At 32.5% G+C, this 22,766-nt stretch overlaps 4 protein-coding genes across 8 annotated transcripts; 2 read left to right on the top strand and 2 right to left on the bottom strand.

Moving 5' to 3' along the window:
* Positions 1-852: 852 nt before the first annotated feature.
* LOC123221162 (translationally-controlled tumor protein homolog) lies at positions 853-2,394 on the bottom strand. Its single transcript, XM_044643900.1, has 5 exons — positions 2,237-2,394; positions 1,802-1,875; positions 1,489-1,617; positions 1,240-1,397; positions 853-1,149 (listed from the first exon to the last, which is right to left on the bottom strand). Exons 1-5 carry the CDS (start codon positions 2,262-2,264, stop codon positions 1,032-1,034), a joined length of 507 nt encoding a protein of 168 aa, XP_044499835.1. The 5' UTR covers positions 2,265-2,394; the 3' UTR covers positions 853-1,031.
* A 2,698-nt stretch (positions 2,395-5,092) lies between these two features.
* LOC123221161 (E3 ubiquitin-protein ligase RFI2-like) lies at positions 5,093-10,399 on the top strand. 2 transcript variants are annotated; one of them, XM_044643898.1, is made up of 6 exons: positions 5,094-5,516; positions 7,317-7,486; positions 8,111-8,169; positions 8,907-8,932; positions 9,040-9,427; positions 9,618-10,399. In XM_044643898.1, the coding sequence occupies exons 1-6, from the start codon at positions 5,327-5,329 to the stop codon at positions 10,069-10,071; spliced, it is 1,287 nt and encodes a 428-aa protein (XP_044499833.1). In that variant the 5' UTR covers positions 5,094-5,326; the 3' UTR covers positions 10,072-10,399. The 2 variants fall into 2 exon arrangements, with proteins under 2 accessions (XP_044499834.1, XP_044499833.1); XM_044643899.1 differs by lacking the exon at positions 7,317-7,486 and having other exon boundaries at positions 5,093-5,516.
* A 1,627-nt stretch (positions 10,400-12,026) lies between these two features.
* LOC123221160 (serine/arginine-rich splicing factor SR30-like) lies at positions 12,027-17,580 on the bottom strand. 3 transcript variants are annotated; one of them, XR_006503220.1, is made up of 16 exons: positions 17,422-17,580; positions 17,068-17,159; positions 16,494-16,559; positions 16,330-16,404; positions 16,121-16,229; positions 15,991-16,037; positions 15,786-15,843; positions 15,261-15,310; positions 15,075-15,131; positions 14,852-14,988; positions 14,659-14,769; positions 13,152-13,236; positions 12,700-13,064; positions 12,552-12,585; positions 12,324-12,416; positions 12,027-12,213 (listed from the first exon to the last, which is right to left on the bottom strand). XR_006503220.1 is itself a non-coding variant. In XM_044643897.1 (14 exons), exons 2-14 carry the CDS (start codon positions 17,152-17,154, stop codon positions 12,196-12,198), a joined length of 942 nt encoding a protein of 313 aa, XP_044499832.1. In that variant the 5' UTR covers positions 17,155-17,159; positions 17,422-17,580; the 3' UTR covers positions 12,027-12,195. The 3 variants fall into 3 exon arrangements, 1 of the variants encoding a protein (XP_044499832.1); XR_006503222.1 differs by having other exon boundaries at positions 12,700-13,060; XM_044643897.1 differs by lacking the exons at positions 12,700-13,064; positions 13,152-13,236.
* Positions 17,581-19,840: 2,260 nt separating this feature from the next.
* On the top strand, positions 19,841-21,807 carry LOC123220108. Of its 2 annotated transcripts, none has more exons than XM_044642124.1 (3): positions 19,841-20,027; positions 20,114-20,204; positions 20,880-21,246. In XM_044642124.1, the coding sequence occupies exons 1-3, from the start codon at positions 19,958-19,960 to the stop codon at positions 20,986-20,988; spliced, it is 270 nt and encodes an 89-aa protein (XP_044498059.1). In that variant the 5' UTR covers positions 19,841-19,957; the 3' UTR covers positions 20,989-21,246. The 2 variants fall into 2 exon arrangements, with proteins under 2 accessions (XP_044498059.1, XP_044498058.1); XM_044642123.1 differs by lacking the exon at positions 20,880-21,246 and adding an exon at positions 21,363-21,807 and having other exon boundaries at positions 19,852-20,027.
* The last annotated feature ends 959 nt before the right edge of the window (positions 21,808-22,766 follow it).

Below are 22,766 nucleotides of genomic sequence, written 5' to 3'. Positions count from 1 at the left end.
TAGATCAGCATAGCCTACCTTTTGATAGGGCTATTTTATAACACGGTGGGTTACATCAAATTAGATACGAGTTCTAGTCCGTGGACAAATCATAACAAGTTGCGAACCATACAAAATATTAGAAGTAACTCTCTTCATTAGAAACCATGCAACAAAACATTGGTACAATCATAGACCAAAAATCGTGAACATTTCTTTGTGTTAGATAAAAACACACACAAAGAAGCGTTCATATTCTACAATAATATATATATTAATAAATAATAAAACTATATGTCTCAAAGGGTTGGATGATTTAGTTGAGAAGAGATTAACATTTGGCTATACGAGAGAATTTTAAATTTTAAGATTTTAATACATTTAAGATAAAACTATAATATTGGTGAAACCCAATTTTATTGATCTTAACCATTTATAATTCATTGGTTTTTATCGGGTTTAATTAAATTTTAAGTCAGTCAACAGTTGCATACAAATTAGACTAAATTAAGAATTGGTTTCCAAATTAACTGGGCAAACCCATTAATCTGATCTGATGATTTTAACAACATCGCCCTCAGTATGCAGGGTAAGTATAATGTGTCTTGTATCTTTTTGTTTTGTACTTTTAGTAAATAGTAGGGTTGTCTTAATGAATGTATGTATTAATTCTACACACGGAAAAGCAAATATTTCATTGTACCAATGTGTTAAAAATAACTTTGTTTTTCAGCCATTTATCCAAAACAATTCCAAATTTTTGAAGACCTTATAAATCCATTAATGTATATCATCAAATCCGTTCCTGGATCTTCCCATGGAACATTTGCGTCTCCTTGACCATCCTAGGAAATGCTAGCATGCTGCAATGCATAGCAAGAATGTGTATCTTCTTATTCCTCAGCTGAATCAAGTACAAGTAATAATATATTTGAGTTTGAATCTACCACTCTTTAAAACACATTACAGCAAAATTCAGCACCAAAGGTAAAAACTTAAAACCTAAAACTACATGAAACCACCATCTCATTACCAAATTGTGAAAACTTGAATCAACACTTAATTTCCTTCAACCCATATGCTAAGTACAGAAAAGTTGGATCGGTTGCACCTTCTTTGTAGTATGCAAACACCACGCTGCCATCATCGTGCATGCTCTCTCCCACGAAACTGCAACAACAACTCAACTACATTAGATATTTGGTATTCTATGACATATGAGATAAGACATTAATACGAAGAGCACGGGGCAGGACATACAATTGAAGGTCACTGAGCTTTGAAAGAAGAAACTTGGTTGCTGATTCAATGTGCTTCTTAAACAGCTCTTGCTTCTCTGGCTCCAATTTTGGTGTCAGCAATTTGATATACCTCTTCATGAAGGTAACAAATTGCTTCTTGTCATAAGCAGGTTGCTCCTGTGAATCACAAAACTCAACTACTTAGAACATTGAAAATATTGAAACCCTGACTGACAATGAATCATACAAAGAAATTCAATTCACTGACCTGAAGCCTGAAGGTATCAACAATGTCAACGACCTTGGCAGCTTGGTCATCGACTCCTTCATCTTCGTCGCCACCTTCTGCAGAAGGGTTAGCCCCAATGTCTACATTAATTGCTCCTTGAACAACCCACTACCAAGACATAAATTATATGAACATGTTAAGGGACAATCACCAAGATTTCAAGAGTTCAGTTATGTAAATTCTAATCAAAACATCAAAAACCTATTAACAAATCAATATCAAGAACAATCAAAACAAAAAAATTGTTCAAGTTGAGATACAATATCATAGGAGATTGAGATCAATAACTAACTTTTCCTTCTACTTCCCAAAGCATCCCATTCTCAATTTCCTTGTACGGGAATGAATCTGAGAGAAGCTCATCACCTGAAAGTGGATCAACCCAACAAAGCTTAGCAGCAAAAACACAAAAAAATTAAAAAAAAAAAGAAATCAAACTCACAATCAAAAATAAAATCTTCTTAATCATAAAAATAAAGCAATACCCTTTAACTTATAATTTAATTCTCAGCCTAACTGAAGGCATCAGAAAAAGGGCAAAAAACAAACAAGATTCAATTCACAACTATAAAAATAAATAAATAAATAAAACAAACAAACAAACACCCTTTTCGTCCTTCTAGTTAAATTAAAGGATCAAACCAACATATCAATACCATTATAGCATTCTATGTTTATCATAGCATAAAAAATAAAGAAAGAGAAGCTTGAAAAAAGTGATTTTTACCTGTGAGAAGATCCTGATAAACTAACATATTTAGTTTAGAGTGATAATTTGATATGAGTATGCGAGTAGAAATTTAATTCAGAAACTGAAATAAGAGAAATTGAGAGAGTATGAGTGCCTTACGCCACCATGAGGCGGTGCGTATTTATAGTGAAGAGTGTTACACGTGTGACCAAATATTGTAATTATGAAATTACTATTTTGGGCATGGATTTCTTTTAAATTGCTATATCATGTTGTGTTTTGACCACACAATAGTTTTTAGTTGACCCACATTTTCAGAAAAAAAAAAAAAAAAAATTTAAACAATATGAGCATCATTGCCATAAAAAAGGGGTCAATAGAGTCTTGCAAATGAATCCAAATGGTATAAATTTTGATTCTCAAAACATTATAGGTAAAACTATACTTTGTATATACAAATATATACGTATTTGATTTGTATTATTATTTAATTAGATAATTTTGAATTTAAAATAATATAATATTCAATTACAAGATGATATATATAAGTATATACTTATATATGTATTAAAATTATTACTCTATATTCATCTTACATTTAGTGGTAATCTCTGAATCATTGCACCAAAACCTTAAATTAATCAATATGACCAAGAATCCTAAGTCTAGAGAGAATTAAATTGGGTCCAATTGTAAGCTCTGCAATCCCATTTACCAAGTGGGCTAGATATGTTAAAGATAAAAGCAAGCAAATGAACAGTGGATGGCTCGAGTGACTAACACTTTCCCACCTTGGTTTGGCCAAAAAACATAATGCATAAAATCACACTTATTCATTTAATATTATTTTAATGTTGAACTTGTGTTATTAATAATTTAGAGATAAATGAAATGATTGAAATAGTTTTAGTGTGGGTCAGATATTCTCTTATTAGAAAATTGAAAAATTACCATAAAATTAGATTATTTTAAAGGTTAATGGTATGATGATAAAATAATAATATGTTTAAATAAATTATTGTGTATAAATAATTTTTATATTTAAATAATATTTAGTTATTCTTCCGTCTCTCAATTTGATTTAGTCTTCTTTGTATTCTCCTCCTTGACTATCTCTAACATTTCTCTTTTTAGTTTATTACATATCATGATTTTGTTGTTGTGTTATTCTTTTAATACGTTTCTTCCCCACCGACGCTCTTCATCCTTATCAGGATACTAATTTTGTTTCATGCATCTTTCTCTAGTTTTCATCGTTGCCCTTGTCTGGTGCCTTCTCGTGGTTCTTGCATTCATATTCCCATTTTCCTTCCACCTCTCGACATGATTTGCTCCTTTTTGTCTTCTCCTCATTACGTATCTCCAACATCTCTTTCTTTAGTTACTCATTGTTCCCTACTTGATATCCAAACCTAGATTGATTGGCATAAAAAATGTTTTGAAAAGGAAAATGTTTTCACTATAGTTTTACATGTATTGCAAGGGTTTGGAGGTGTACCATGGATGACAAAGTGAATGTTCCAAGGCAAGGTATGTCATCAAAGGTCAGGACTGAAGGTAATCTTTGATGACTAAGTCAAAATTAAGGAATTCCATGTTGTCAAAGTTTTGAAGTCCAAGGGGTACTCTAAATGACCAAGTTCAAGTGAAATGTATATAGAAATGAAAGGAACAAGATGAATGATGTGTAGGACACAATGTCTCTGACTTACTAAGTGATTATCACTTATTTTTTTCCTTACTTATTTTAAAGGTAACATGTAAAGATTACAATTGTGAAACAGTGAGTCCATTGTGTTAGGGCATGAGGACATAATAGTCATGATATTTAGATGTTGATGTATATGCTATTATTTATGATTTGATTTATATATCTATGGATTTTATAGACTATGCACTTAATGTAGTTTGATGACGTCTTTTCATATTTTAGTTGAATGTTAAGATAGTCTTTTTAGAGAGGGGTATTACATACTATCACATACCGTCACTCACACGATCACTACTCTTCCACCACCACAATGGAGCGATCATGTCCATATTAGATTGAGATGAGACTAAGAGCAAATTTAGGGGATCAAGATTGAGATGTTACTGTGAGATCAAGATGCCGCCATGAAATTGAGATGTTGTTGTAAGATTGAGATATCATCTAGGGATCGAGTTGTTGTGAGATTGAAACATAAAGTTTTGGATTAACTTTAGCCCCATATTTAGATTTACTACAACTTTCTCCTTGTCATTTCTCTTTCATCCCTCCTCTTTTAATTTGTTATAATTTCTTTCACCTCTCTACACTTTTGATTTAACTCATCACAATTAATATATTTTAATATAATAATATTTTAGTTTTTTTAATTATTATTGACTAAATATTATAATAATTTATACTTAATAATCTTTTAGATAACATGTTTATGATAATATTTATTTTCGGTAACAAAAGATTACCCAAACTAATTAGTTGTATGAACTCAAAACATTATTAAATTAAGTTCGTTCATATCTATGTGATCTTAAAATAATTATAATAACCAAAAAAAAATTTATAATTAATTTTGATTATGAATCAAAATTGTATAGCTTAAGATTCAAATGTTGAAATACAAATATAATTATTTAAATTTTAATGGACATAAAAATTTAAAACAAAAAATTTTAACCCAATAAAAATATTTTTAATTTCATAAAAATTAAAATTAAAATAAATAATTGGATAAATTATCAAAATATTAGGTGAGACCCCAGACAAGACTAGGCAACAACCAATGTCAACCAAAATCAATTCTCTAGGATTTCTTAAAATGATCTCAGCCGTCCATCTTCGTCATTCGGACAGCAGTTCCTGTAACAGTAATCCCACAGGCTCCAAATCTCCCGTTTTCAACACGAAAGACAATAAACCAACAGAAATTTGGAAACAAAAACACACTCAAAAAAAAAAAAAGCCAACTTTTTTTTTTCCCATTACGTTTCACCATTTTTCTCCTTCATTTCTATATCAATCTATCTTATGGTTCCATAATTCAAGTTTAATTATTTATTTTCGTCATCGTTTGGTCGGGGTGGTGATGATTTTGATTTCGTTTTGAATTAGGGTTTTGAAATTTGTGATTCTGGTTAATTATGGGATTAGGAGCTAATTGCGACGATGATGTGGTGGTTGATGATGGAGTGGACGATGAAGGTGAGTGTAACACCGGTGGTAAAGGTAAAGGGTTTGGCTCCGTTTCGTGCTCGATTTGCCTTGATTCAGTCACCGATAATGGGGATCGGTCGTGGGCGAAGCTTCAATGTGGTCATCAGTTTCATTTGGGTGAGTTAAAGGTTGTGTTTTTAGATTTTGTATTGCTTTGATTTGATGGGTTGGATTTTATTTGATGAGATCTGGGGTTCTTTTTGTTAATTTGATCATCTGTGTATGTTAATTTTTTTTTTTTTTGGTTTTCGTTAATATGATAATTTTGATCATATAATAGACATGTGGAAAATGATTACTTACAATAAGGGAAGTGATTTCATTGTAGTAAATTGAATATGTTAGAATTTAGTTTGTGATGTTTTGTCAGGTTAAAGAAGATATTAGAGTATGGGTGAATTTTTTTGATAGGATCGTTGTTTCAGCGGAAGATAATAATTTGATTGCGGTTCTTTGATATAATCTTCGAACCAAGTTATGGATGTTGCCAATGCTATTAAATTTTATAGATGGGTAGAAGTTGGTGATTGAAGTCGGAGTATAATCATGTTTGGGTATTTTGAAATGGCCAAATGACTATTTGCCACCCAAGGTTTGATGTTTTCTCAAATGTCTCTTCTTTAACTATGGAAATACCAAATACTCACCCATGACCGCTTAGATTTAGCAAAACCCTAACGCCTGAAAATTTTATCTCTTTTTGCCCCCCTAAACTTTAAAAACTAGAATTTTCCCTCAGCCTAAGTTTTAAAAAATGGCAGTTTCACCCTAGGGTTTGGTTTTAAAATCTCCGGCGACCGTTCCGGCTCCATTGTCGACGGCCTCTCCCTCCCGAAGCAGTCTCTCCTTCCGACGAATGTTTTCCTCCCATTTGGAGGCTCGATCGGCTTCGTTTTCGCCTTAGACGAAGTTCTTCGTCTCCCCAAACGAAGACGAAGCCGTCGTCTTCCCAAAAGAAGACCTCTGGGAAGACGACCGTCTTCCCAGACGAAGACGATGGCTTCGTCTTCCCAGACGAAGACGATCTTCGTCTTCGTCTTCGTCTCCCAAGGCGAAAACGAAGCCGATCGAGTCTCCAAATGGGAGGAAAACATTCGCCGGAAGGAGAGGCTGCTTCGGGAGGGAGAGGCCATCGGCAATGGAGCCGAAACGGTCGCCGGAGATTTCAAAACCAAACCCTAGGGTGAAACTGCCATTTTTTAAAACTTAGGCTGGGGGAAAATTTTAGTTTTTAAAGTTTAAGGGGGTAAAATTAAATTCTATTTTAGTTTATTTTTAATATTATAGCAAAAATGACGATTTTACCCTTACCACCGTTAAATCTAACCGGCCATGGGTGGGTGTTTGATGTTTCCATAGTTAAAGGGTGGAAACTTGAGAAAACATCAAACCTTGGGTGGGAAATAGTCATTTGGCCATTTTGAAATGGGATTGTTTTTTCCATGCCTGTCCTTGTGTATGGTGACTTCATGGACTAATGGGTTGTGGTTTACTTCTTTTCTTTCATAGCAAAAGAAAGAAAAAAAAAGTTATTGCATTAGGGTGGGCAGACCTCACTTGACTTAAGTGTAAGAATTAAGTTGAAGTGTTTGTCTGCTATGTTGGTTGTGCTGGGAGTAGGTACAGCAACTTATTGTTTCTAATTACATTGTAATAATCTAATGCTATAATCTGCCAAATAAAATAAGAAATTTGTGATATTATCCTCTTTGAGGGATGACCATGTTGGCCTAGGTTTTCATGAAGTTTCTTATGGATTATTTCAGATCATGTGCACTAGAATATAATTTTGGACCTATAGAATATATTTTTTTCAACTTTTGGAGAACAATGATTTAACATGCAAATTAGAAAATTTTAGTATCATTCCATCTTTCCTTTCCTAGTTTGTAATCTATTTTTCATGACTTTCTTCAGATTGCATTGGGTCAGCCTTCAATATAAAGGGTGCAATGCAATGCCCTAATTGTCGAAAAATCGAGAAAGGTCAATGGCTTTATGCAAATGGTTGTCATTCGTTTCCTGAATTTAGCATGGATGACTGGACTCATGATGAAGATCTATATGATCTAAGCTACTCTGAAATGGTAAAAGAAACAAATTTTCTATTAGAAGTTCTATTGCCTATTATCAAAATCATTGTTCACCAATAAGCATATCCAGGAAACAAGATAATGATTTGGATAACTTAATGAATTTTGCAAAGGAGACAGCCAAACAATTTAGGGAATCACTCCTTCCTAGAAAGTAAAATAAAAATAACGAACCAGTGCCTTAGTGATATCTCTTGTACTAGTTTTGTAGCATTAATCATATATGAATTTCTCAGCGGTGTCATGAAAATTTCAGCTATGTTGTAGGGAGACATTCTACAATGTTTTTAGTTGCAAATGAGATACTTTTAATTATTCAAGAGGGGAGTGATGGTGCAATTAAGAGTTGAAGATATTCTAGAATGTGTTATACCAGATTGTGCTTTTAACATGTTGATAACTTATATACCAACTTTTGATTCATGATTCTGCGTCATTTTTTCGTAATCTATTTTTCTCCTTTTATGTCTGCGCAAATCTTTGAAAAACAAAACAACTTGTTGTTCTTTAATGAATTTATGTGTATATATGTGTTTGGGTTTATGTAAACAAGATGTGATATAACTGAACTTTACGTGACTCAACATATTTATTGTGATGTTTAAATGGTTTTTGCAGTCTTTTGGAGTTCACTGGTGTCCATTTGGTAGCTTAACGCGACTCCCTTCATCTTTTGAGTAAGCACAGTCTCACACTTTAGAGCTTAAATCTTTGTTGTTTTCCCTATTGATATATCAAGTTCTATGTTTCTAATGGACAAGAAAAATATTTGTGTTTTCTGCTTCAAATTTTTTGGGCGGCTATTTTGTGGATGGTTGTTTTAATTTTTATATCTTTGTCATTTCTTGGAAGAATAACTTGCATAAGATTTAGACAACGATATTTTCTTTGGAAAAAAAAATTAAAATCATAAAGAAGAACTTTTCATTGTGTAAGAAAAAGGAAATTATTTAGGGATTGGACAAAATGAGTTCAATGCAAATTAAAATGAAAGTATTTGATTAGATGGGTAAACCTGGCGTACAGTGATTGGATCTACAATCACTGCACCAGATAAGTCTAAATTTCACAAGTATGATAAAGGTTTAAACTCAAACCTTCTCTTTAGAAGTTTTAATGTTTCACTAGTTTGGCTAATCCTTGGGGTTAGTGGAAGTATTTGAATCTCCAGATTTTTTGGGATTATGTACTTGACAGAAAAGTTGCACCTCGCCTGATATTAGAAATGCTACTAACTTGTAGCATTTTTTTGCAAATGTTAGTATTCACATAAAAAGTTTTGTCTTGTATCCAGGAAAATTTTCCACTGATGTGAATTTTTCTTGTCAGGCATTGTGGATTGGTTTGTTTGGAATGTCTTGCTATTGCTGGCTTCAATTTTTCTAAACATGTTTTCTGTTTCTAATTTTGACAGTGAAGGAGAATTTTCTTCAACTGCATGTAAGATGTTCCTCCTTTTTATGCATTGACTAAAGATTTCCTTTAGAAGATTTAGTGGTGGAAGGAGCCGTTGATAGTATATTTATTGAAGTAATTATATAATGCAGATCATGATCTACTGGGACAGCATACTATCTTTGCTGAGCACTCTGCTGTATCATCCACTACTCACCCATGTCCATATATTGCTTATTTTGGACCCATTCATCCCTTGTCCTCAAACAGCAGCGGAAGTGTTTCAGATGGTTCTAATTTCAATAATCCCTGGAATGGTCCATCGGTACATAGTGATATGCCAACTTCATATAATTTTCCTCCCATGGATCTTCATTATCACACTTGGGATCAGCATTCATCTCCCTTCACTACATCAAGCAGTCGAATTGGTAGTGGTGATCAGCCTTCGACTCCACCTGTCACTCAAAGGTCAACAAGGGTCACCTCTGATATACCAAGATCAGGATCTTTTATGCACCCATTCCTTGTTGGTCATGGGTATGTCCTGGTGCATTTCTTGGTGTGCATGGATTTATTTTTTCAGTCTTTGGTTTTAAATGTTGTCATGGAAGAGTTTGTTGTTGAGTATGTTACTATAAATATTTACCTTAATAATATCTTATATGTTTCGGTTAAGTTAATGTGGCATTTATTCTAAATGAAAATATGTCTGTTTCAAATGTTCCAGCGCTAGAGCTGGAAGTTCAGTTGCAACATCAATGATACCTCCATACCCAGGCAGCAACACCCGAGCACGTGATAGAGTCCAGGCTCTCCAGGCATACTATCAACGGCAACAACCCAGCAATTCACCTGCCATGAGGACGCCCATCATCCCTGGAAACCGGAGATCTGGTGGTCATAGAGGTATACCTCAAATAGGTCCCGTGGCCTCGTCATCAGATCAGACCAGTGGCTTCTATTTCTTCCCTTCAGGTACATCAGGCCGTAACTACCAAGAGGCTGACAATCTTCTGTCTAGTCGTTTCCATGCATGGGAAAGAGATCCCTCGTCATCATTCTCCATGAACCAAGTCGACCGAGATACCAGTTGGGGTGGATATCATCAGCCCACTGGTGGCTCAGATTCAGGTATTAGACCGACCAGCTTGCGACGAAGGCATGGACCCGAGAGGACATGATCACAAAATCAGTCAGAGAAAATTTCTTTCTTGTGCTATGTTGGTGCATCAAACATACTACTACTGTGACTGAAACCAAAAATATGTATGCTTGAGAAACGATATATAATGCTTGGAGTCTTAAACAGACTCAAAAAATACTGTGAGAGTGGCCCTGGAAAACGATCTTTTTCGCAGCCACATGGCGATGTGATGAAACTATTTGGTTTCCTGAAGTTTCTTTGCCTTTGGGAATGTGAAATAATCTCAAATGTTGATGGGCGAAGTAGAATGTGAACATACTCTTGTGATAAAGTCCAAAGCCAGAAGAGTGAACTTTGTATATCTAGTCTTGGTCTTGTACAAGTTGCCCTTGTTTTTTTTTTTAAGCAATATTATACATATATATTTTTTATATACAATTTAAATATATTAATAATATATTATCATATAATTAAATATTATTTTATATTTAATTCAAAATTATTTAATCATATGATGATATATTATTTGTATATTCAAATTATATACAAAAAAAATATATATATATGTATATATGTACGTTTTTTTTTTTTTTTTAAATCTTGCTCCTTGGTGAGAATCTGGCTAACCATCTTTACCGTCAGTACTACATTTGAAAATAAAAGGTAAAATTTTGCTACTCTAAATCCTAAATTGTCACCCCTACTATTAAGGACTATGTTACATTTACACAACTTGAAAAATTGACAATCTGCACCCCATAACTCCTTTGTATATTTTTTTTAATTATTATTTTTTTACCTTTTCTATGTAATTTGAGTATATTTTTAATTTTGTAATTTCTTACATTATTTCAATGATTTTTTTTATTTTTCTATCTAATTTTAAATTAAAAGTAACATACTCCAAAAATTTGCTGTTTTCAATAAAGGGTGGATTTTTCTCGTAAGTTTCATTAGGATTTTTCTTAAATTTTTGATCAATTAGAAAAAGTAGTTATAGGATGCAAAAGTCATTTTTCCAAGTTATAGAGGTGTATTTTCGATGGCACATCTCTGAGGCTCTCAAGCACAATTCGACTTAAAAGTCATACTTGTCCAAAATTTGAGACCCTGCCAATATTTTTTAATCCTCGGATTGCTGGTACCTCGAGGCCTTTTGAAAACAACACAAAAATTCAAGGATTTTTTTTTTTAATAATAAGGCAAAAAGGATTTATTCCCACTATTTTTTTTTTTTTTTGAAAAAGAAGAGTCAAAATCAAAATTTGATTGAAGAAATAAACTTTAAAAGAGAATAAATTCTTTTGGCCAAAATTTAATTACAGAAAAGGAATGTTTGGTTGAATTTTAATAAAAGATACGACTCCCTCCATTATAAATATTAAAAATAAATAAATAAAATCAAACATATATGAAATAATCTTTAAAATTATTCAAACAAATATTATTATAATATCAAATTAGATAAATAAATTTTAGTTCATAATTTTATATTTATTTATTAATGTTTAAGACCAAAACGCATTCTAATTATAAAAAATAATAAATAATATATAAAAAATATTTGCGAAAACATTAATAATAAAACAATAACTTAAAAAAATTATTTAATTAATCAATTTCTTTAATAATATAAAAATCCTAATATACTATTAAAATATAAAAATATTTTAATAAACATACAAAACAAATATTTAATATAATTCATATTAAATAAAAATATAAAAATATATAATTTGTACCCTTAAATAATGTGTCATCATATGATTAAATATTACTTTATCTTTATTTTAAAATCACACCTATAATATGATGATACATCATCTGTGTATACAAATTATATACCAAAAATAAATACACACAATAATGCTTTTTATAATAATCTTCCATTAAAGGATTACTTGTACTAAATGCTGAATGTTAAATACTAATTGGCAGCCACAATTACTTGGCTATTATACGGGCTTGAAAAGGAGGCAATAAAAATGTTGATTTTGTTCACACACTTATCATCTAACATTATATAACATGCAAACATATAAATCCATCACAGCAAATTATAATTGGGAAATTTATCACCTACATGAAAGGTTCTAGCTTTTCATTACTAACATATAAACTGTCCTCAACACAATCCCTGGACTCACCAATCAACTCAGAATCAATCCTCACTTCTCACCTGCCAATACCACCATAAACAGAATCAGGAAGTTGACAAGAGGGTTAAAAGGACGGTATATCATTGACCAAAAATTATGATCATAAAGTGATCAATGAGATGAATCATACCGACAGTGAACGGGATCGAGAAACACTTGGACTCCTTGAACTCTGGCTTGGACTGCGCTCTCTTGGGCTTCTACTCACATGCCTGCCACGATACTGCACACCACAGGGTTCATCATCAAATATAGATCAAGAGAACATGTTGCAAGATTGAGCAATAATGAGTTTACATATTCATTAATCTTTCTCGCAAAGTTCAAAGATAGGAATCCGGATTTAAATTTCACTTACAGGTGAAACTGGAGATCTGGATCTAGATGGCGATCTGCAAAAATTTCCAGAAACAATCCAATTCAATAGATCATCCTTTATAAACTTTGATCCACAAGCCTAACGCCATTTCAACCGCAGTGCGAACACATTCAGGAATAGAAATTACCATCAATCTTAGCAGCAACCAAAAGTAAAACATCAAACCAGTATCTCATTATTGCCCCTCACCACTTAATAATGATCCTTCCCCAGCATGTAATGTGAGCTAAAATAGACAAAACAGAAAAAAGAGAAAAAAAAAGGGCAAAAAGTCGATGGAGCACAATAATACTAGAAGAACGAAATGCATCCACAAAATCTATGTATCACCAAATTAATGAGAATCCTGGGCAAAAGTTTGGCAGAGCCAGAAGTCTTGAATTTGTCAATAGCGCAGACTCGTTGTGTGTGGTGTCAAACCAATTGGACTTAGATCAGTATCCAGCTTTAAAATTGCTAGCCATCCATCTTTCATATACTGACCCATGCTAGCTTTCATTGGAACAGCATGCATAACATGTTAGATTTATTAAACCTTTAGGGTTTTCCAGAGGTGCTCATCAACAAAAACAGTATTACCTCAAGAACAAAATGAGTTGCAGGCTTTGAGCACCACATCCCATCAAGTTCCTAACATCCAATCCCAGGTCGCCGCAAAGGAGATCTAGCAAACAAACAGGCAACCTTCATAAACAAGGTATGGCAACGGCTATCCTACAAATCCTTCTCTCAATTTCCCCATTGAACTTTAGAAATAAAGACTTTGTAGGACAAGCCCAAGTTGCAGACTTTTAAACACTTGAAAGAGAAAACACTTCACTCAAGAGTCGAGCTTGAGGAATATGTAATAATAGGTGAGCATCGCAACTCTATAATTGACAGGATTTACACTGTAAAGATTTTCCAAGCAATATCCATTATGCAACAATATAGAAATCAACTATAGAGGGGTGTAAATTACTGGGTGGCTGAAGTGACAGCCAGCACAAGAACTGATCACAACTACAGTTGGACATTCTATATCAGAGTACACTCATCAATGACCACATATGTCATTTAAAAAACCAACTTTGAAAATTAACATGTGAATGGAATATTTTATAAATTGATGCTGAGCTGAAAACTTCTAAAAGACTGAACCTGAATACTTGTAAAATTTACAATCTAGAACTAGAACTTTAAAGTTAAATCATGAGAATATTGTCAAAATCTCACATTGTAAACATTTATGTAATGGCAACGTGTGCATAATACTGAACTTGATAAGCTCCTAGATGAACTGCAATAATCCTAAGATGAGACCAAATACTGACAAGATGATGGCATTGAAAATTCTGGAAATGAGAACTTAAGCTTTATTTAACCACACAAAATTACACAAGCCTGAATAAATCATTTACTAGCTCAACTTTAAGCCAAGCTTGAGTGCACTTATTTTGCAGTCTAATGTTGTGCCAACAGATCAGGAATGGGCTATCTACACAGTTTCAAAAACTTGAAACTCCTTATGCCTCAGGCAGGAACTTGCTAAAACATATGATGGAAACTAATAGTAACTGCAATAACGCAGGAGTAACAACTGCTGCCTAGCCCATCACAACATCAGTAAATTTCACTATATTTATTTTGGCAACATGAGAGACCAGCTAATTAAACTGAGCAGTTAATGATTTCTTCCCCCTCTTAAAAGCCCAAAAAACAAAAAAAAAGCAAAAGGTAACAAGATGATAATTACTGCACATTTCCAGTTGGTGATAGCTACATAACTGCCAAAAGTTAAGAACTTGACTTGAAGCATATTTTTACTCAGTCAATTTGTATAAAGAAAACTGCCAGACAATTATCTGTTAGTGAATATAGGAAGCAAAATAACTTATCCTAGCAGACATAATATGCAAACAGGGATCAAAAGTTACTGCCCAAGAAACAATAACAAACGATTTTGATAAAAGTAGCTGCTAAGAAAAGACACAAGCAACACTTCATGAATACAAAAAACAATTATCACAAAAGAAGAAACTATGTTTTGCATCACAGAAATTCAATTTTATATTTATATTTCTTTGAAAAAAGATCAAGACTATACCTTGAATAAGAGCGGGCAGGTGATCTTGAATAAGAATGCTGAGAGACAGACCTAGACCTAGCAGGAGATGCAGATGGAGACCTACGTGAATGCTTGGCCCTGGGAGAAATGCTGCAGACACTCAAACTCAGTCAATTTGTGTGCTGCCTTAGCCAATTATATAGTTTTTCAAGTAACCAACACTAAATCAGACCTCCTGCTCTGATCACTGTAGCTGCGACTGTAACTTCTGCTTCTTGAGTAATATGGGCTACGACTTCGGCTTCTTGAATAATTTGGACTGCGACTAGGGCTTCTAGAGTAGCTCCTCCTTGAATCATACTCCCTCACCTAGATGACACGAAGAGGTGAGTACAAGCAACCTATATGTGCACCCAGAATTCAGGATTTAGCACTGAAAAATTATTATGACATACCCGTACATAAGACCGAGAAAATGCATTACGAAATTCAGATCCATCAAGCTTCTTTATCTACAAAGACAAAGGAGAAGAATCGTTATGAGGAAACAGTTAAAGCAGTTGTCACAGCCACTCTTCAAACCAGCTCCGACTACGAAAAAATTTTCATTGATTTCCAGAAGTACCGTAAAACTAACTTACTGCATATTTCATAGCATCATAAGTTGTGTAATCCACAATTCCAGTCATACCTGCAAATATATCATGTTAAAGATATGTAACTTTTCAAGTAACGATTTTCTAGTATGCCTCAATATCAGATAAAGATGAAGAACCGCTTGATCCTACATCCACACTCATTGTCAAAACTCTCTCCCACACATTTCTTCTCCCTGTTATATTGTCATCTACCTACATCAGAGCTCTACAATAAACTATACCAGGTCAATGACCAAATTAGCACTGACCATACTGTAATATATAATATAATCTCTCCACCCATAAAAATCCACAAATATTCAACAACAGAGTCTAATCACACCATGTCTACCTACACATCCATCTTATCTTCTTAAAAAATCAACTACAGCTTTACCATAATCCAATGTTAGTCATGCCATTTAATTGCCTCTAATACCACATGCCAGTACCCTTTCATGCAAGAGCTAAGCTAACCACAGAGGAAAAAATCCCACAAACAAAACTAATCACTTCAAATTTACTTACCACCACGATCACGAAACACTTGAGAGAAACAGACATCCCCAGCTCTCCGCATGTGATCCTGATCATTGAAAACATGAGCGATACCCAATTAATTAAAGAGGTCCAAAAACTCAACCATCCTTTAATTAAATAGACAACAACTAATACATTCGTTGATCTATACAAAATACAGCACACAGTTATTGGAAAGATACAACATACTCACCTTAAGATCTTGCCATGAAGCAGACGAAGGTAATCCAGTCACCAAGACTATAACATCAAAATTATATAAGATCAATTAGCAATTGGGTGCACTTTCTAAGAATACAAGTGCTGTAATAGGCAACACATACCACGATAGTCAGAGCGCCTAGAAACTCCACGGCTACCTCCACTACCACTGTAACTGCTGTAACGATCAACTGATGATGGACGCCTTCGCCCCCCATGTGCAAGTTCAACCTAACAAAAATCAGACAAAAAAAACATCAAGAATTCAATAAAGTAGGGAAACAAATAGAAACTAGAGGAAGAATGTAAGCAAGGACACCTAGCTGCTCACCCGCAATCTGTATCCATCAAAATTATAGCCATCCCTACCACGGATAGCATCTTCAGCATCACGGTAATCCTCAAACTGAAATTTAGATGATAGATAAAAAATGTAACCATTAGATCCTTCTACAACTCAAGTACTTCTATAGCAATCGAAAATTACCAACTCACCTCAACAAAGGCATAACCCGGAGGTCTGGGGGGGATCTTCAGGTCAATATCGACAATGGGCCCATACTGCAATCACAAAGTCAATAAAAACTCCTTACAGTCCACACATGCGAAAACATATGTCATAAAGGTCCACCAACACCATGTAGCATTATTATTATTTACACAATAGAGGAAAAAAGGCCACACCAACAGTACAACAAATCTTGCAGTAAAATACAAATGAATTCCCTATCAGCTAAAGGTGCTTCAAAATGCTAATATTCATATTCAGATACTTCAATTTATCCATGTATGATAAAAAACAAATTTTAAAACTAATGCAACAATTCAATAAAAAGAACCAAGCTGAAAACAAACAAGCAAGGAGTCAAAATTCATACAAAATTATTTTCCCGCTCAAAACTAAAAATCAAAATTTTATACCCAGTAAACTGGGGAAAAAAAAAGGAAAAACCCACTTCAACATCCTGTGCATGATGATTATTTCACAATAATTGATAAAAATCAAGGTTAAAAAATCATCATATACCAAATAAGCGAATTATAATTCAACCTAAAAAAATAAATAAACCTTGTAAAACAAATCTTCAACTTCTCTCATTCGAGTATCTCCTGGGAGATTCCCCACGTAGAGTGTACGGCTCGATCGGCTGCTCATTTTCTCTAAAACATACAACTCAAAATAATCAAATAGTTATACTAATATTTATAATCTTGCAAATAATAAAAATTTGATAAAATGATTACAAATTTTTTAGTGCCTTATCATAAATAATACATTAATATTTCAAAAAAGATGATAAATCCACAAAAAAACGATTTAGGCGCGATGATTAGATAAGAAAATTGAAAAAAATTATCAAAGCATAAAACAGGAAAAAACAAGAAATAAAATAACGAAGTTAAAAAGAGATAAAGAACTGACCAGTTTTGCTGAAGAGAGTAGAGAGAGAATGGATTCGAAAGTTAGAAGAATAGAGAAGAAGATGGTTCTGGAAGGATGCTTTTATGGCGTTGTTTATTGAAGCTGAAAGAGAGATTGAGGATCCTGTGGTGTCACGTGTACGGTTGTTGTTCGAGAGTTAAATTTGATCCGACAGTTGAAGATGAGCAAGTTTGTCAACAGCAATGACAAGTCGTTTGGTGGTAAAGTGTATGACAAAGTTGTCGTATGAATACTTGAATCAGTATTGAATAAAACGACTTCTTGATTGATTTGTTTCTAATGGACCGCATAAGGCCCATTGGGTTTTATTTTTTGAGCAGAAGAACATTTGCCTTTTTTTTTTTGCGTTGAATCTATTTGATAGAACATAGAAGAAACGAAATTGACTTTGTTTTTACAAGGTAATACTATCGTCTCTATTTTAAATATATAAATATATTTATTTATATATATTATCATATAATAAAATATTACTTTATTTTTAATTTAAAATTATTCAATCACATAATAACACATATAAATGTATACACATTTAAACTTTTTAAATCGATCTAAATTAACTTATATTATATAAATTTCCTAAATTAATTGTCATAACGGATGAGATAAGAAAGTTGATATCGTTTTTATTTAATAAAAGACCCGAATCAGCATGCGATAAATCAAGTTGTTTAGGTTTGTGTTAAAAGATCCCCTCTAATATAATCTCTTTATCATATTGAACAAATAAATAATTTATATAAAAAAATTTCCATCACCTAATTTTATTAAGACCGAAACTATTTCATTAGATGTTGCGATAAGTATATTAGATTGATAAGATAACTAGGTATTACTATAGATGAAAAATGGATGGCTATAAATAAATTAATATATTATTTTACTTCGTAAAGATTATTTAATATAATTATTTAAAAATATTTTTATATTAATTAAAAATATAAAATTACAAAGACAAAATCGTCTTCTTCTTGACTGAAGATAGCTGGAGAGGGAAGAGAGAGATAAAGAGGGAGAGATAAGTTAGGAGATGACCAATTGTTGGAGACAACGAATCGTCAAATAAGAGAATAGGAAAAACCTTTAGAGAAAAATTATTACTTTTTAAACTTTGGGAGAGAAATTGTGAAATTTTTAAACTAAAAAAAAAAATGTAATAAATTTTAATTTTTAACCTTTAACCTTATCTAAGATTTTTAACATAAATTTACTCATAAATAGATATTTAGATTTTTAAAAATTGAAAAATGAGACTTTGAGATATTTTCGAATTTCACTATACCTTGAGTGAAAATAAGTCTTTTGATAGTTTGAAAAAGGTCAAAAGAATTATTTCCCACCCAAGTTTACTTGTGTTTTCAAAATTATATCTGCGAATCTTAAAAGCTCAAAGTTTTATCTATGACACAATTGTTGTTAGAATTTTTTATTAGAGATAGAGGTAAAATTGTTATTTTATTAATAAAATTAAAAATATAAAATTTATTAGATTTCCCCCCTAAGTTTTAAAAAGTAATAATTTCATATCTACCTAAAGTTTTCTAATTTAAAAAAGTCATATTTCCCTCTAAATTTTTTTTCATCCCTCTAACCACTATCTCCAATGTTAACAATCTCTTTTATTTATCATAAATCATCGATCAAGGCATGGGAAAAAAACTAAAATGGATCTCTTCGTTAGAGACAAAGAGATGTGAATCTATTCATCTTCAACGAAAAGATCTATTTTAGATTGTTTTATATGCATTGACCAATAGTTTAGAATAGAGAGGGAAGTTAGTTGGCTTCAAAGATGGTGAACAGAAAAAAAAAAGAAAAAAACTTTAAGGTTTAGGAGAAAAAAAATATAACTTTTAAAAGTTCAAAAAACTTTGATAGAGGTGAAATATAAAACTTGGGAGAGAAAATGTAATAAATTTTATATTTTTTAATATTATTAGTAAAATGATGATTTTACCCTTACTTCTAATAGAAAATTTTAATTTCAATTGATCAATAGATAAGATTTTAGATTTTTTAAATCTTACTAATATGATTTTGAGATAGCAATTAAAATTGGGTGGGACATAGTCTTTTGGCCTTTGAAAAATAACCAAAGTGGTGAAAGGGAGGGTATAAGAATTTCTGAATAAAGCATGTAGATGACGCGGCCCGTAGATTACCATTTAATTTCTGGTTTTGTTATAAATTCGAAAATAGCATAAAACTAAATATAAACATAACAGCTAGACTCTAAATTCCACGTGGACAACATTTACCCTGAAAAAGTGCTACTGAGCTGTACACAACGCATTCCACTCGTTTTTGGCCCACAGGTTTTCATTTTTTTTGGTAATTTTCTGCCCATAGTTTTTTCCTTTTTTTGGTAATTTTCTGCCCACAGTTCATACTTTTATAAGGGCCTTCAGCGCTCTCAACTTCGCTTCGTCCTGCCTTTTCAATTCTCCCTTCTTGCAATTACCAAAAAAACAAAATAAAAAAACCCACACTGCTTGCATTCGTTCTTTGTCTACAAATGGCGGCCGCTAAGTCAAAGTTCGAATCTTTGAGGGAATGGGTTGTTGATCACAAGCTTAGAACCGTTGGTGAGTTTTTATATGCTTTTTTTCTTTGGCGATGAGGTTTTTGTTATTTTGTTTTTGTTGATTGTTTTGTTCATTTTGTTGAAAAGGGTGTTTATGGCTTAGTGGGATCACTGGGTCGATCGCGTACAATTGGTCTCAGCCTAATATGAAACCAAGCGTCAAGATCATTCACGCTAGGTAAAGTTTGATCCTTTATTATGATTTGTTCGTTTGATTATGGTGTTTTTGGGCTTTTTTTACAATTTTTTTAATTTTATATGTTTGGGTGAAGATTTTATTTGTCTTTATCGTTGATTTAAGTGGGTTGCTTTTATTTGAGATGGGAAGAGTTATCAAAATTTCTCTGTGTTTGGTTACTCAGAATGTCAGGAAAGTTTTTGAACTTCTGAACGAATTTTTGAATATTTGAGAAATTTAATTTATCAAGGGGCCTGTTTACATGCATATTAATAAATAGTTTTATTTCTCTTGAAAGTGTTTTGATATCTTTAGTGGCGTAATCTGGCTTTGATTCGGTAGAATGATTCATATTTTGTTTAGGATGAAGAGTATTCCATTTGAACTGCCTGTTGATGGTAGGGTAACCCAAATCTGCCAGGCGTTTATAGTTTTTGAAACCAGTCACCATATGCTTTCCAACTTGATGTGTTGTCTGTTTTAACTCATTCTCTGATTTGGTATAGTTTCTAATTAGGCTTTGTTTTGAGACCAAACTTAACTTGTATAAACAACCAATATGAAAATTTTCTCTATTCCTGAATTGTTACCCACGGCATGTTATACTAGTCAAGGCGTATTATTAGTACCTAGTGATGTCCTAATTTTGACACATGAACCTTTTTGTTGACAAAGAAAGATTCTCAGTGGTGAGTTTACCTTGATGTCATGGAGGCAATTTGAAAAGTTGGGCGATGTGATTAGTTGTGGATGCTTCAACTTGTTGGTTCATCAGGAAGCATAACAGTTGTGGCTTGTCGTTGCCTCTTAAAACAGACGTTTATTGCAGTTTTCATGTATGCTGTTAAAAAGATGTAGAAAAAGTAATTTGAAGATAGGGGAATGACAATGCATTTTTATCCATTCATATAGCTGACTGTTGTAAAGCTTGTTAGATATCAAGGATGATAATTACAAGCATTGTTATTTGAAGTTCTTGCAGCGAATTTTGCACATGGAATTCATATCAAGGATGCATCTGTAATCCTTGAACCTTCTTTCATCAGCTGTTTGTCATGAAGCCTTATGTTACACATTTCTATGTATGTTTAAGATTTCAGGCTTTGCTTTACTCCTTTCAACTAGCTAATTATCTACCATTTACCAATTTAAACACAGGTTGCATGCTCAGGCTCTTACTCTAGCTGCATTAGCCGGTGCTGCGGTAGTTGAATACTATGACCGCAAATCTGGACAGAAGGCTGACCGATATTCAAAGTTCCTCCCGGCCGATGCCTACACACACAAAGAGTGAATAAATAACCTTTCGGTCGGCCCCTACTCATGCAAGGACTAAAAGTAGCTACTCATTCAGCATAAACTTATTGAATTTTTTCTAAGCTCATATCGAACGGATAGATTCAACAGTATCTTTGTTGGGGAGGTCCTGTATTGCTGTTTCTCCAACATATGTTTTTCTGGTGGTTGTATTGGTTTGTTGAGCATATCTTACAGTAGTACTAATATTTGTCACTTAAATTGATCAATAGCAAGTGTGACACAGATCATGGTAAAAACATATATTTTTCTCTTTGAAAATAAAATTTTACAATTGCATGATTAACTATTTGCCCATTGCAGTTGGATAAAATCACAGATTTTGACATCTTTATCAACTCCTCAATTTTTCTAAAATTTATTGAGAGTTTTTTACACTGTTGGCAGTATGTGTGGTGTTTGGTTTTTAACTAAATCAAAGTTTAACAAGCGTAATACAAATTCAAACTATATTTTACTAATTTTGTTAATCTTTGAAATCTAATAATATTGGTAAATTAAATATCATAATTGTTGATTTTTCTATTATATTCAAAAAGATTGAACAAAAATAGATATTTATATCCTATCTTTATCCTATATAAGGTTTGGAATTGAACAAAAATCCCAAACCTTATATTATATTTAAAATTTATATTCTTAAAAACCTTTTTTTTTTTTATTGGGATATAATGTGGAATGATAAAGATGAAAAAAGTTGTTTAGGAGCATCGTCAATCAAGTTCTTTTTTCTTTTTTTTAACAATCAAAATATATTATTATAAGAATATTTTAGTATAAATTTGATAAAGTAATAAATTTTTTATCTTCATTGAATCATCAATATGAATTATTATTTTTGATATTAACTAATTAAAAAATAAAACGATGAGTCAATGGTAAGAAATATAAATAAAAAAATAAACACATTACATTGGAAGAAATTTTTTATTTTGAAAAAAAAGTAGCCTAACGTGCCTATATTTGGTTTAGATTTGAGTTTTATACCATTTATGTAACACATCCTTATTTGATGTCTCGTAAAATAACATTATTTTATTATAAAAAATAAAAAATATAATAATATATAGTATGATGTATAATATGTCAGAGTTATAAAATGTACCCTTTGTACGTTTGACACGTACGGTAAATGCATATTTAATATAGGCCAAACAACTATTTCCCACCCAAGGTTTAGCGTTTTCTCAAAAGTCCCCCCTTTAACTATGGAAACACCAAACACCCACCCATGACCGGTTAGAT

Source organism: Mangifera indica, chromosome 7 (assembly GCF_011075055.1).
Source record: "Mangifera indica cultivar Alphonso chromosome 7, CATAS_Mindica_2.1, whole genome shotgun sequence".
NCBI classification, from domain to species: Eukaryota; Viridiplantae; Streptophyta; class Magnoliopsida; order Sapindales; family Anacardiaceae; genus Mangifera; species Mangifera indica.
The sequence above is the reverse complement of the archived record's forward strand: the minus strand, read 5'-3'. Positions and strand labels throughout refer to the sequence as shown.